At 36.2% G+C, this 15782-nt stretch overlaps 1 protein-coding gene across 1 annotated transcript in view; it reads left to right on the top strand.

Annotated features, from left to right (window-relative positions):
* Positions 1-366: 366 nt before the first annotated feature.
* Positions 367-15782, top strand: part of COL4A5 (collagen type IV alpha 5) — a 278780-nt gene continuing 263364 nt past the window's right edge. The window contains exon 1 of the mRNA XM_006775788.2: positions 367-773. Coding sequence (XP_006775851.1) covers positions 693-773 — 81 coding nt within the window. The 5' untranslated portion in view covers positions 367-692. The remainder of the gene's footprint in view (positions 774-15782) is intronic.

Raw genomic sequence — 15782 nt, forward strand, 5'->3', positions numbered from 1 at the left:
AACAGGTTGAAGAGAAAGAACACCAGTAGCTCAAGGAGCAGCGACCAAAATTTTTCTAATCATTAACAGTAAAAAGATCCGTTTTCCATGAGATCCATCCGCTAAAAAAATAGTCCCAACTCAGGTCTATTTCTAATTGGCTTGGGTGCTCACACCAATGAGAGTTGAACTGGGCAGGGAAGAGTAGTATCCACGGAAAGTGCAAGTGAACGAATAGAAAAGCTTCTCGGTTACACTCACAGTGGTCAGTCATCTGGTCTGGGAGTTTCCCTCCCCCAAATAACTGAGCGTCACTCCCTCGCAGGTTGCTGTTGAAGGCTGTGGCGGAGTGATCCTCAAATTCCCCAGAGCTGATGGGGAGGGGGCGGTGCGGGGGAAGACAGGCAGGAAAGTAGATCTGTGGGATTTGCGTGAGGAAAAAGTTTGCAAGTCTGGACAGAAGGGAAAAGTACTCCCAAGAGACCGGCTTTGAGGAGGGGAGGGGGGGGGAAGAATAGCTTCTTCTTTTTTCCCCCTCCACTCTATAAAAGCTTCTTTCTCCTCACCTAAGCCGACCTGCACAATTGGGGCACCCTCGCTCTCCCTCTCAGGCTCTAGCTCTCGCCCAATAAACCCTCAAGATTATGTCAATTGGTCAGAGCCAGCCAGGGATTTCGTGTGGGTGCTGAAGGAGCTGCAGGAGCCGGAGAAGAATGAAACTTCGTGGAGTCAGCCTGGCAGCCGGCTTGTTCTTACTGGCCCTGAGTCTGTGGGGGCAGCCTGCAGAGGCTGCGGTAAGTCCTTCCTTCTCCCCGCAACCCCCCACCCTTCCTCATCACCTCACTCTCATGCTGTAATCACTTTTTGTTCCTTTCCCTTCTTTTATCTTTGGCGTTGGCTAGGGAATTCAAATTTGTCTTCACTTGTTTAAGAAGAAAGATTATTTAAATTTAAAGCTGGTAACTCAAGCTTTCTGAAATTCAAGGGAGAGGTGTAAGTGTTTAAAAATAGGGCTGCTGGCTTTCCTGCAGCTAGCAGCTCTGGGGACTAGAGCAGAGCCTGGGGCAGAGAACGCAGGCTAATAGATTACTAGGCTCTGGTAGGTATTTAAAACTTGTCCTCCCCACCGTCAGTCAGCCCTGGGGTGTTTCCCAGCCTGCCTGCTGGCTAACCTTTTCACTAGCTATACCCAACCCACGCACTCTAAACTTTGTCTATAGTTTGATATTTTGGCTTTTCTAATTTCGAGCTTCCATGAAAGTGTTAAGGGCGCCCATTAAGTTTTTCCCTTTTCCCCTTTCCTTAAACAACTTGAACCTACCCTAACCTTTGGTCAGTAGAGCCTCTGTAGAGACTGTGTTCCCCATTTGGCATCCTTTTTGCAAATGCTCAGGTAACATACCAGGAAAAATGAAGTAAAGAGGATGGCCTCAGGCTTCCAGTCTTCTGAGATTTTTGTTTGTTTTTTTAAGTTCTGGGGTTTCGATTGTTGTTTTCTTTTTTTTTTTTTTTTAACTTACTAAGGCACCTGAACAAATTGAGAAGTTTTCCCCATCACCTATTTAAAGGGAAAGTTATATTTTTTCAAAGGAGAATGAGTGTTCTGATTAAAAGAGAGCAGAGGAGAATGCACATGTGAAATGACAGAGCAAAAAGTTCCACTCTGTTTTAGGAATATAGAGTTAAAACCTCTATAAATCTCCTAAAAGGGTATCTGGCTAGTCCCACCCACCATCCTTCTGGGTATGAGAGGCAGATGTAAGCAATGAATGGCTTTGACAGAGAAAATGTTCTTCAGCCTAAAGCCCATCATCCCTAGTTTCACTCAACCTCTAAAGAGTTTAGAAAGTAAAATATCCCTGTAAGAATATTCAAGAAACTAATAAAAACAATTGCCTGGTGGGGATAGTGGATGGTTTAGGAATAAAACGTTGAAGAAAAAAAGAATTAAGCATCGAATTATTTAAAAGTTATATTTAAGTAATCATAATAAGTGGCTTTAAAAACACTTCAGTATGAGATCATGGCTTAGGCCTTCACATGGTTGAGTGACTATCAATTCTTTTATATGTTATTGTTTATCTGGGTCCACTTTTAAGTTAGCTGTCTCGCTTCTCTATACACTCAGTATGACACAGATAACATTGCCCTTCTTCTGTCTTCCAGAAAGTGTGTAGATAGGAAGGCTATCTTTCATGTTATTATAAGTACATCATGTAATTATGATAGCACATCTGTTGAAAAGCTATGTGTATAAAATATTTTAAATTATATTTGCCATAATTTATTCTCCATCAAAGTAGATAAATGACTTAAAATTGCTTTTTTTATTTAGAGCATTTTAATGGAGTAAGGTTTAGTCACTTAATAGTGCTACAGACTCTTGGATAAAAGTACAATTATTTTGTTGAAAATAGTTATTTTTAAAAACATCTTCTAGGTAGGTGCTTACTGCTTATGACATTTGGCCCAGGGCAAAGATTTTATAGATATTTCATTAAATATTCCAATTTTTTCTTTTGACATTGCTATTAATAAATGTGCACCAGATATCAATCATACAGGTATGTACAGAAATACTATACATCAATTTATATTAAATCCAATTGTATTAAAATGTGATTTTTTTAATGGTTGACAACACTTGGCAGCAAGCCTATTTTCTTGGAACTTTTTAAGACTAAGTGTTCATGAAGAAATTACAAAAGACACCATGAAAGGGTTTTTTGTTTTGTTTTGTTTTCTTTTCTTTTTTTCCTATAGTATAATTTTTTTAAAATATATTTTTATTGATTTCAGAGAGGAAGGGATAGGGATAGAAATATTAATGATAAGAGAGAATCATTGATTAGCTGCCTCCTATACATCCCCTACTAGGGATTGAGACTGCACCCCAGGCATGTGCCCTGATCAGGAATCTAACGATGATCTCCTGGTTCATAGGTCAACACTCAACCACTGAGCAACACTGGCCAGGCTCCTTCAATATAGTTTTTAAATAACATTTTATACTACATTTCTCTATCATTAGGGTATTGTGCCTTTCATAAAACCAGGGGTTTGTTTTTTCTGCTTCATGCATCAATATCATAGTTAGATGAATTTTTTAATCATCACAAAGATATGAATGGTATCTGCTCTCCATACTAGTGGTGGGGATATTGGTGACCTTATCCAGAGTAAACTGGTTGGTAGTGGGGCTGGTTGTTGATTGAAGTAGTCTAGTATTGGGACTTTTATAACAGGAAGAGCAGTGCCACTTAAATTGCTTTGTTTTTCAGGTAAGTGATTTCTTTATCTTTGAAGTCATGCCAAATGGGGATGTCACAAATATGTGGAACATTTTTTTAGGTAGAGTATATATTAGGTGGAATAAAGTAATAACCCTTATGCTGAAAGGTTAGCAGTAAATGAAAAAAGCAGCTTTAGGTTGGAAAAGTAATTTTTAATGATGGAGATAATGTATTTTTATGTAAAAGTAATTATACCTGTACTGACTCACTGTCAGTAGGATATGCACCCCTTCCTTATGTATATGGTGTATAAAATTGCACTACCCTTACTGTACAAATGTTAGTAAGTTTTATGTGTATGTGTGTTCAGTAGATAGTTCTCTCTAATTTAAATGTACTATCTCCCTTGTGATCAGAGGCAACAACTCATTAAAGATTGTAGTGTGGTTCAGGGCCAGGAACAGTTTTTTCTCCATGAAGTATACTGCTCAATAGAAAGAATTTGTCAGTATTGTTATCATAACTTACATTTTTGAGTGTTTACTATGTGCCAGGCACTGTGCTAATATGCTGATATACATGGCCATCTTTAATTTTCACCAAAGACCTATGAGATATATACCATTGATGTCCCCACTTTACAGATCAAGAAGCTATAGGTCATAGAGATTAATTTGCTGAAAATCACTTAGGTAATAAACTGTAGAGCTGGGAATTTGAATCAAGGCAGTTTGATTCCAATTTCTTTACCCTTAACAACTTTCCTATACTGCCTCCTTTGTACGTATGTACTCTATAGATATTTATTTGCTGTTCAGAGTATTTGGATCTCTGCTACTTTTTTTTTTTTTTTTTTTTTTTTTAGAGAGACACTGGAATGAAATGGAAATGATAAAATGGGGATTACATCTCTTCCTGCTTATGATAGGAGAAGTGGCATGGTATAATGCAAATAGATTCAGGATTAGAATAAAATGATCAGAGTTTGATGTCTATAAGCATGTGTATATAGACAGAGGTAATTTAAAAGCAAACTAGAGCAATTGCTTATTGCAGGTTATATGATTGTATAAAATCACATATATAAAAGGTTAGATTTATAAAACAAATTTAATTAGTCATAGATGGTTATTTTGAGGAATGATTTGCCTTAATGTTTTTTTAATTAGTCAGTTTTCATAATAAATTTAATTATACTGAACTTTTCAGGTGTATTTTTATTATGATGAAACAGGGTATATTTACTTAAGATGCCCAGTTCATTTTTGTTGTTTTTACAAATTTACCTACTCATCATATCCAACTCTATGCACTCAACTATCTATATGTATTTTTGTGCATATGTTTATATATGTAACTGTTCTGTGACTGTGCAAGAGTGTCTACATAATTTCTAATGTGTTTTTATTTGGCTTTTGATGTCTGTATATGCAACACATTAGACTCTTTACCTTGAGTTAACTATGATACCTTGGTTAAAGTTGTGTCTGCCAGGTTTATCCACTGTAAAGACACTATTCTTTCCCTTTGTATTTACAAAGTGAGCAAATCTTATGAGTATGTGGTGTGATATTGTGAGACAATGTAAATATCCTTCTCATCAAACTTTTGACCACTAATTTTAGCATATATTGAGGATTCTGGCCTAAATGATTATTACTGTGATATTTGCCAAATGGTAATTTTCAGTTTTTAACATTTTTTTGAATTTAAAATTTAATTTTAAATGTAACAAATAACTTTACCTTCTCTGCTATTTATTTAGTTGTTTATTTATAGCAGTATGAATTTATGGATTTTTGTTTTATTCTAAGTGTTATAATGACTTATACTATTTTTACTTTTTTTTCTGCTGAAGTTATCCCAGATTTGGCCAATAGGAGCCCTTTACAGTTCGCTTCTGTCTCCAAGGAGCTATAGTTTTTTAAATTGGGTAATTGTATTTAGAGATCAGGATCTCCATGTTTAGAATGCCCATTGCTGCTGGGGTGTCATTACTCCTAGGCCTTTTCAGCAGACAAAACTAAGAAAAATCTGTATATATACACGGACATATACACACATCTATTTTTTAAACATCTCTCTCTACATATATACACATATATTTATATATATTTGTGTTTGTGTTAAAAACATGAATTTGTACTGATACTTCTGATTCCAATGCAAAATCATGGAATAAACATACATTTTTGATATCATGGGATCTCACTGCTTTCTGGTATCCTCAGACATGTTTTGTGCATTTTGTGGAGGTCTCATAAAGAGTCTTTAAGAGCTTGCCCTTTGGAGTTAGACCTGCAATTTGAAGATGTATGACCTTCAGCCAAGTAGTACCCTCTGAGCCTTAATTTCCTCATTGGCAAAAGAGGACCAGTTGTATGTACCTAACAGATTCTTTTGAGGATAAAATGAGAGAAGTTATGTAAAGAATTTAGAATGGTACTTGGCACATAGTAAATGCTCAATAAATTTTAGATTTCATTATTGCCATTACAACTATTTATTGACTCACCATTTGTTATTTTATTAACTCAATTTATCTGTCTGATTTTCAAGGACAATCATGATCTTTCCCTTCATGTAACCTTATTTTTCATTACCTTTTACAGTATACTCCCTCCATTGTAGCCTAGATGAGCTTTCCTACAATCTCTTGAGCACTACATACATATTTTGGCTCTTTATTAGAACACTATGGATGCAAATATTTGCTCAATTTCAGTATAATGTTTACATTAATTCAGCAGGTATTTATTCAGCAACACATAAGTACTTAAGAATTGTATTTATGTTATTCATGGACCTGTACTGTCCACAAAATCATTCTGTGTTAGACATAATGGATAAAACTAAATAAGATAGGCAGGGTCCCTGCTTTCATGCTAGTGAGAAAAAATAAATAGCCCTTCTGTTAAAGTTTTTTTTTTACTATTATATCAATTGCTGATTTTATCCTTCTTTGAACACGTGTGATATTTAGCCTCTTTCTCTCTAGTATCTAAATGCATTTTGTCCTAAAAGCATTTTGTTTCATGATAATTTATCTGTTCTCTCTATTAATTATAGCATCTGTGAAGGCAAGACCTGTATATTTGTTCATTCATTCAATCAATTTACATATTGAGTTGGTCTGATAACAAAAGTAATACATGATAAGTGTTGGAAACTTTGAATATGATATAGAACATTACAAAGAAAATTATCTGTCTACAATTCTATCAACAGCACAGAAATACCTCTATTACTGGTTTGCTGATTTTCCTTCTTATATATCTAATCTCTTCTTTAAAAAATAAATTGGTGACATTACTGGTAATGTTAACCTTGGTCATTTGGTTAAAGTGGTGTCTGCAAGGTTTCTCCCCAGTAAAATTACTATTTTTCCCATTCAATAGTAGAGTCATCGTTATATATTCTTTAGTGAGGTGTATATTAGAATCTCTTGCCCATTTAAAAAAATCAGGTTGTCGCCCAGCCAGCGTGGCTCAGTGGTTGAGCGTCGACCTATAAACCAGGAGACAAAGTTAGATTCCCAGTCTGGGCACATACTCAGGTTGCAGGCTTGATCCCCAGTTAAAGAGTTGTTTATGTATTCTCTATAAAAGACCTTTATCAGATAAGTGATTTGAATATATTTTCCATGTCTATGACTTAGCTTTTCATCCTCTTAAAATCTTTTTCAGACCAAATTGATAAATTCCAATTTACCATTTTTTTTTTCTTTTATGGACATGCTTTGGGTGTCATACTTTGTCAAAATCAGCTGAGGTAAATTTTCTCCTATGTGTTCTTCTAGAAGTTTTATAGTTTCAGGTTTTACATTTAGATCCACAGTTCATTTCGTCTTAAACTTTGTATAAGGTAAGAGACATGTATCTAGGTTAATTTTATTTTTGCATATAGACATCTGATTCTTCCAATGCCATTTGTTGAAAAGAATCCTTTCTACATTAAATTCCCTTTGCAACTTTATAACAAATGCATTGATTTTATTTGTGTGAATCTATTTCTGGAGTCTCTTATGTTGTATTGATCTATGCTCTATCTTTTCGCCAATACCATCCTGTCTTGATAACTGTCATTTTATATTAAGTGATAAAATCAGGTACTATGAGTTTTCCAACATTTTAAAAAAAATTCACAAAGTTGCTTTCTCTATTCTAGTTTCTTTTCATACAAATTTCAGAATCAGCTTAAGATCAGCAAAGAGGCACACAGCTGTATAGCTTTTTATCTAATCCGAACACTCTTTTAATTAATGTTTAGACCATTCACATGTAAAATACATTAAAATTTACCTTCTTACTTAAACAATTAAAATAAAAAGTAAATTAGTTAAAATAAAAAATTAGGATTAGTCTACACACAGTTTTATATATTAATGTTTTTCACTTATGAATCATTTTTTCATGTTATTAAAATTATTAGTTTTAAAATATTTAAATGATTGCGTATAACTTATATTTATACACACCACAATTTACCTGTTCACTTTTATAGAATAATATATTTTTAAATTTCAAATTTTGAAAGCCATTGTAAGAAATAGTGCCATGAACACTTTTTTTATTCCCTATTTTATATTATCTTATTAGTACTTCCTCCATCATTGGGGAATTAGTGGGTTAAAGGCCATCTATACTTTTAAAGTCTTTGGTATGTGCAATAAAACCTGACATTTAGAAAGGCTATATCAGCAGATGAGTTGTGATAGCTACTTTTTTTTTTTTTTATCAATTACCATGTTATATCCTGCTAGGTCAGCTGTTCTCAACCTGTGGGTCGCAATCCCTTTGGGGGTCAAACGACCCTTTCACGGGGGTCACCTAAGACCATCGGAAAACACATATATAATTACATATTGTTTTTGTGATTAATCACTATGCTTTAATTATGTTCAGTTTGTAACAATGAAAATACATCCTGCATATCAGATATTTACATGACGATTCATAACAGTAGCAAAACTACAGTTATGAAGTAGCAACGAAAATAATTTTATGGTTGGGGGTCACCACAACATGAGGAACTGTATTAAATGGTCGTGGCATTAGGAAGGTTGAGAACCACTGTGCTAGATAATACTATTCCCATTTTTATGTACAAGGAATTCGAGGCCCAGAAATTAGTTAAAAAACTTGTTGAAGGTCACACAGTTAGTAAGTGATTGCTCTAGAACAGGATGGCGAACCTATGACATGCATGTCACAGGTGACACGCAAACTCATTTTTGTTGGTTGATTTTTCTTTGTTAAATGGCATTTAAATATATAAAATAAATATCAAAAATATAAGTCTTTGTTTTACTGTGGTTGCAAATATCAAAAAAGTTCTATATGTGACACGGCACCAGAGTTAAGTTAGGGTTTTTCAAAATGCTGACACGCTGAGCTCAAAAGATTCGCCATCACTGGGCTAGAGGCATGTTTATTGTTAACAAATACCGCTCAGCTGGGTGCTCCTTAGCGCTGCCACAGCCTCTGAGCTTGCCAGCCTTGAGCCCTGCTTCCAGGTGAGTGGTGCTCCCCTTGTGGGAGCCACTGCCCACCAGGGGTCAGCTCCTGTGTTGAGCATGTGCCCCTTGGCAGTCAGTGTGTGTCACAGTGAGCAGTCATTGTGCCAGTCATTCAGCTGTTCAGTTGATTTGCATATTGGGCTTTTATTATATAGGATTCATTGGTTGATTGTTTTATGTGCCCTGACTGGGGATCAAACCCACAACCTGGCATATTGGGACAACTGTGCTACCTGGCCAGAGACTGCATTCATTTTTGTACCACTCTCACTTTACCTTCTCTTTCTGTTTCCTAGCTAGCTAAGTGACTTTATTGCCTTATGCCAGCATTGCAGTTTGTGCAATTCAAATTCATTCCTCTGCAAAATCACAAATTATTATGCATTATGGCTTTTCCAGGTGGCATTTGAATAGCTGAACTTTAAGCTTTTAGCTGGTAAATGATAGGGCTCTGTTCTTGCCAAATTACTTTTCAGAATGGTTTTACCAAGTATTCTCCTATCAGTAGTGTTTATGAGTACCTATGAGACAGTAATTTTTTTCTACCTAGTACAGTGACTATGGAATTGTTGCTCAATAGATTGCTAGTTGGTCAGGCTATTTAGTCTTATCCTCTAATGATTTTTCTTTTTAAAATGTAATCATTCCATTATTTCATCCACTCTGACAACAGCAACCATGGGGCAGAACTAATTTTTGAAATATTCTCTCTAATTAACATTATAAATGAACCACCCAGCCACTTAACTAAAACTTCATTACAAAGATTCATTTTTAATAGCAGTAATTCTTGAGAATTTTGGACAGGTATCTTTAGTATAATCTCTAATATATAGGCTCTCATTTTAACAAATCAGACTCTCATTGTACGCATCAATGCTTGAGTTTATTTACCTTTATAGTCTGTCCAGGTCCAACTGTCCTTTATTACTTTAGCAGTTTCTGCTGGCCTTTAACTAAAAGTGTAGTCTGTGATGGTACCTGCTACATTATTGAAATGGGAACCCTAAATCCCTTGCTTTCTGCTAACCAAAGGCAACCAAAGGCAAATGATATAAAATAAACAGACTTTTTGCTAAATTAAATTTTTAACTTATTTTTTATCTTACTGAATCTGATTGTAAACATTAGATTTACTTATTAACTTGTAGAGAGACTTAAGCACCATTTATAAGTACTAGTCAGGTTAATGAAATTGGTTTTATGACAGTAAATTCTAAAATAGGACTTTTAGAAATTCTGTTGGCATTTGTATATCTTATAATCAAGGAAAATAATAATCTTTCTAAATATAAGAACTGGCTGATTTGCTCCCAAAATTTCTTATAGTATGTATGACATTAATCAAATATTGAAGGAAATGTTGGAACTTTGGGTAGTGAGGGAGGAATTGTGTTAAGAGTGGGATACTAGTGAAAAATTGTTTAGTGTATTCTATATTTTGAATCCTACAGGACTTTGGTCAAGGAGGTGAGGTCCTTCTCTTTCCATAATCTCATTATCTAATTGATGTGGTAAAACATTTCTGAGTGTGAAAGATAGGCATAATGGTGCCTTTTCATATCACATAGGTTGTTTTCTGTTGTAAGTGGTAGAAAACAGAAATTCAACTGTCTTACAGTAAGGACAATTTTTAGCTCACATAATAAGAAGTTTGGAAGTAGAGTATATCCAAGGTTGACTAATTCCACCAAAAGATGACCCAGTTTCTTTCCACTTTCTCCTTTGTCACACTCTGCCTATCAGCTCACTTTCTCAGATTAGTGTCCCTCACGCAAGATGGATGCTGCAGTTCCAGGGATCACATGCAAATACCACAATGTCCAGTACAAGAAGAGTATGAACTGTTCATTTGTGTCCCTTTTATCAGCCATGAAAACTTGCCAGGAGTCTTGCACCTCCACCCTGAAAATACCCCTTATATCTCATTGGTTAGAATTGTGTTATATGTATATGATTACAACAACCAATATATTGGCAAGTGGAATCAGACCATAAAGGCAGAGTTATAGCAGTGACTTACCTAACCTCCTTCCTGCCCCCAACAAAACACATTGCTGCTTGGAAAAGTTGGACAATGGGAATTCTGAATAAAATTATAGTTCTTTTAGGAAGTAAGAAAACAGTTCTTCATGGTCTGCACTAGCTGATTTTTGCATGAAACACATTTTTACTTGAAAGTTAAATTGAGGCAAATTATGGTTATTTAATTTGGGTATTTGGCAGGCATTTTCTTGAAAATGAGCACAGCAAGTCTATCACTTCAAGGAAAACCACAGGCAATATTTGTTGCCAATCAAAAACTGAGATTTTCAAGTAAGAATTCAAACTTTTGAAAACTTATATCTGTCACTGTGAACTTTACAGCTTCCCAAAACTTAGCTTTTTCTAATGATATTGGTAATTATAGTAATATGTACGATTTTTGATATTGTTTAATAAAATGTGTTAACATTTAAAAGTTCTGCAAATCCCAGTAAACTAATATTTTCCAAATGACTAATGTATGATGTTATAAAATTACACATGGGTAAAAGATCCAATCAAAGGTAAGATAGATCAATGAGTTTTAATGTAATCAATTATATAAAGTTAATTAATACGGTTTCATATTCTGTGTTACAATTAAACAAAGAGTCTGCCACTTGTAGAGCTTTGGTATAGTATCAAATAATAGCCACAATTATCTTAAAAGACTAAGAAATACTCTGTTTTCCAAGTATATAACTGCATTAAGCCAGATTTTCTTCATAATTTTCATCCACAATATATTGTAAGAGTGAATGCAAAAGCTATTATAAAGATCTAGCTGAGTTATATCAAGGCAGACATTAAAGAGATTTACCAAAAAAGTAAAACAATTTCTTTTCTCATTTTGTTTTGTTTTGAAAACTATAATTATTTATAAAAGTACATGATATATGTTAATATGCAATGACTAAATTATTGTCAGCTTTAAATGAATGAATAAATAATTATTTAAATTACTACTCATATTGATAGATATAATTCACATAAACAAAATTTCTTGGTGTCCTTACTGACTTTTAAGAGAATGAAAATGTCTTGAGACCAAAATTTTTGAAAACCACTACTTTATAAAGAACAACTCCATTTTATAGGAAATTGTCCTGATTGATGAATGAGGCAGTTAATTTGTTGTAGAGGCAGAGATGGAATCTTATTCTAGTCATCTTGCCAGTATACTAAATTAGTTTAAGGATTGGTGAGCTAATAATATAGTTTTGTAATTGTATTCATCCTAGTAGGTGAATAAATGGAGATACTAGACTCGTATGTTTCCTACCATCTTCAGTCTAATTGCCAAATAAGAAAAAAATTTCAATATATAAATCACAAAAGAGGACACATTAATGAAGACATACAATGAGCTTAGATTATAGTTTTTTTAAAAAATTCTATTGAATTTATTGGGTTCAACATTGGTTAATAAAATTATATAGATTTTAGGTGTAAATCCTATACTGTCTGTATATTGTATTATGTGTTCACCACCCCAAGTCAAGTTTCCTTCCATCACCATTTATCCCTCCTTTACCCTTTTCTACCTCCCCCACACCTTTTCTGACTTGTAATCACCCAAAAATAAAATAAAATTAGTAATTTTTAGATACTAATTTGGAAAATCCATGAAACCAGGGTTTTTGTCTTGATTTCTTTGTATTCACCACACTGTTTATAGTTGGTTCTCAGTAGCTAGTTGTTGAATCAATTTTGAATTTAGGCAAAGGGTAGATTTATTTGGGTACCACCAAGAGGCAAGACATGGAATCAGTGGGTTAACTTACAGGAACTGTTCATGTCAATAATTTTCTATTGAGCTACTTAGAAATGGCATTGCCTGATTTAGGAAGGGAATACCAAGTTCTACTCCCATCACCTATCTTCAAGTAATCACTGAGCTGCACTTTGTACCTTATTTTTATTTTCAAGATTTATATGCAAATGAAGTCATATGGTATGTCCACTTTCTTTGTTCTGGCTTCTTTCTGCATTTGAGATTCATCCAGGCTGTGGTGAATATCCACAATTCATTATTATTATTATTTTGTTGATTGATTTTACACAGAGAGGGAAAAAGAAAGGAAGGGAAGGAGAGAGAGAGAGAGAGAGAGAGAGAGAGAGAGAGAGAGATTTGTTCCACTTATTTATGCTTTCATTGGTTGGTTCTTATATGTGCTCTGAATGGGGGGAAGGGGTGGGGCAGGAATCAAACCCACAGTCTTAGTGCATTGGGAGGATGCTACATTGGGAGGGCTATAGTTCATTATTTTCTTGCTGAGTAGTATTCCACTGTATGGATATAGTAGTTTGTTTTGCTATTCACCTGTTAACAGACATGTGTGTTGCTTCTAGTTCATTGCTATTACTGGTAAAGCTGCTGTGAACATTTTATTTTTGCATTTTAACACTTATTTTATTTTTTTAAAAATATTTTAATTGCAGGTAACATTATATATATATATAATCTTCAGGTGTATGGCATAGTGGTGAACAGCTCAATTATTTTTTAACAATTGTAAATCAAGATTTAGAACATTTCTATTACCCCAAACTCCATCATGCCCCTTCCTTTTCAGTGTGTTTTGTGTCTTCTATAAGAAATCTTAGAACTCCAAGTTTCCAAAGATATCATATGTTTTCTTCTAGAATCTTTATAGTTTTAGAGTTTATCTTTAGGCCCATTTTTTCCGATGTAACCAGTTTTTCCAGTACCATATATTGAAAAAATCCCTTTTTAATTGAGTTGCTTTAATGACTTAATTGAAAATCAACTGAATGTATATTTATAGGCTTAGGTAGGGACTCACTAGTCTGTTCTGTTTATGTTTGTCTATTCTTGTGCTAATATCACACTTGCTTAATTTTTTGGCATTATAATAACTCCTTAAATCTTATAGTATAAGTCCTTTAAATTTATTATTCTTCAAGATTGCCTTGACCATTTATTCCATATAAATTTTGAATTCAGAGGTGAACCAAGATGGCAGCATAGGTAAACGCCTGTCCTTGCTGCCTCCCAGAACCACATCAAAATTATAACTAAAACACAGAACAACTATCATCCAGAACCACAGTAAAGCTGACTGAGTGGAAGTACTACAAATAGAGAGGTAAAGAAGAAAGCACACTGAGACTGGTAGGGTGTGTGGAGCTGCAGAACAGACAGTTCTGGCACCAGTGTGTGCCACTTTTTTAATCTGGAGGGAGATCACCTCTGCGGTGGCCACTAGAGGAACAAGGAGTCCCAGCCCCACACCGAACCCCCAGCCCAGGGTCCCAGAGCTGGAGAAAGAAGTCCCTACGGGCTGTAAGAACTACAGACTGTGAAAAGCATTTCGGATTGAGGCTGAGTGACACACAGGCTGCTGGTGACCCAGCTGCTCCTCTTAAAAGGCCAGCACCACAAACTGAATTTACAAGTTCCCACTTCCTCTGAGCTCCATTGCAGGGTGAAGCTCTGGGGGACCCAGACACATGGGGAGAAACTGGACTGTCTGGCATCGAGGCAGGAACTTGGGGGTGGCTTTCTTCCAGACGGAGGTGCTTGGAGAGGTCATTGTTCCCATGCTGGGATCTCCCTGGTGCAGCCACACCACCCAAGCTGTGGGCAGCAGCTTTTGCATATGAATTGTCTGTCCTTTCTCAGCCTAAAACCTGTCAAACAAGCTGCAGCTGGGAGCCCCAAGGCTATCAATAAAAGACCCAGGAACTAGCACCAGCACCAGCCTGCCTTGCTTCACAGGTGGGCCTTGCATGGACACTTCCAAACCTAATACAAAGAGGAGGAATCTGCAGATCTCTCTGTAGCTCTTGCTGGATGGTGGCTGAGAGTGGCTGACTTTGCACCTCCCTGGAGACCCAAGAGCCAGCGTATCCAGTGGCCAGTGTGAGGCCATACCAGATTACAACTCTTTACATCCATAAGAGACACACTTAAGGAGCAGACTCAGTGAGCACCAAAGCCCCACTGAAGCAAGTCCTGGTCCATAAGGGTATCTCCTGCACAGCAGCTCTCCCACTGTATCCACAGCTGGTTCCCATAAACAATTGACCTGGAGGTCAATTCCTCACAGTGACACCAATAGCAATAAATGTCAACTATAACTAGAGTGTGCACACAGCCCAAAAAGGGGTGCACCAAGAGTGTCCACCTCAGGTGACTATGGAGGCTGAGCTACTGGGCTCTATAGGACACCTACTACACAAGGCACTGTACCAACTCCAGGAGACATAGCAGCTCTATGTAATACATAAAAACAAACAGAGGGAAGCAGCCAAAATGTGAAGACAAAGAATTGCTGGGTGGTCCCTGAGAGTGGCTGACTTTGCACCTCCCTGGAGACCCAAGAGCCAGCGTAGCCAGTGGCCAGTGTGAGGCCATACCAGATTACAACTCTTTACATCCATAAGAGACACACTTAAGGAGCAGACTCAGTGAGCACCAAAGCCCCACTGAAGCAAGTCCTGGTCCATAAGGGTATCTCCTGCACAGCAGCTCTCCCACTGTAGTCACAGCTGGTCCCCTCAGCCAATTGGCCTGGAGGTCAATTCCCCACAGTGACACCAACAGCAATCAAGGCTCAACTGCAAGATTGAGCACACAGCCCACAAAGGGGTGCACCAAGAGTGGTCACCTCAGGTGATTGGGGAGGCTGAGCCAGACAGGGGGCTGAGCCACTGGGCCCTCTAGGACACCTACTACATAAGGCCACTCTACCAACTCAAGGAGACATCTAGCAACTACCCAATACATAAAAACAAGCACAGGGAAGCAGCCAAAATGTGGAGACAAAGAAACATGTCACAAATGAAAGAAATGGAAGAAAGAAAACTACTGGATGTAGAGTTCAAAACCACAGTTATAAGGTTACTCAAGAGTCTTTTAGAAACCTCTCAAGAGTCTTTTAGAAACCTCTGAGGAACTTAGTGAGACCTTCAAAGATCTTGGTGAGAATGCCAAAAAAAAAAAAAAATGGAAGAAGACCAGTCAGAAATTAAGAATACACTGACTGAAATAAAGAATAAAA

The sequence above is a fragment of the Myotis davidii genome, unplaced genomic scaffold (genome assembly GCF_000327345.1).
Source record: "Myotis davidii unplaced genomic scaffold, ASM32734v1 scaffold489, whole genome shotgun sequence".
NCBI lineage: Eukaryota > Metazoa > Chordata > Mammalia > Chiroptera > Vespertilionidae > Myotis > Myotis davidii.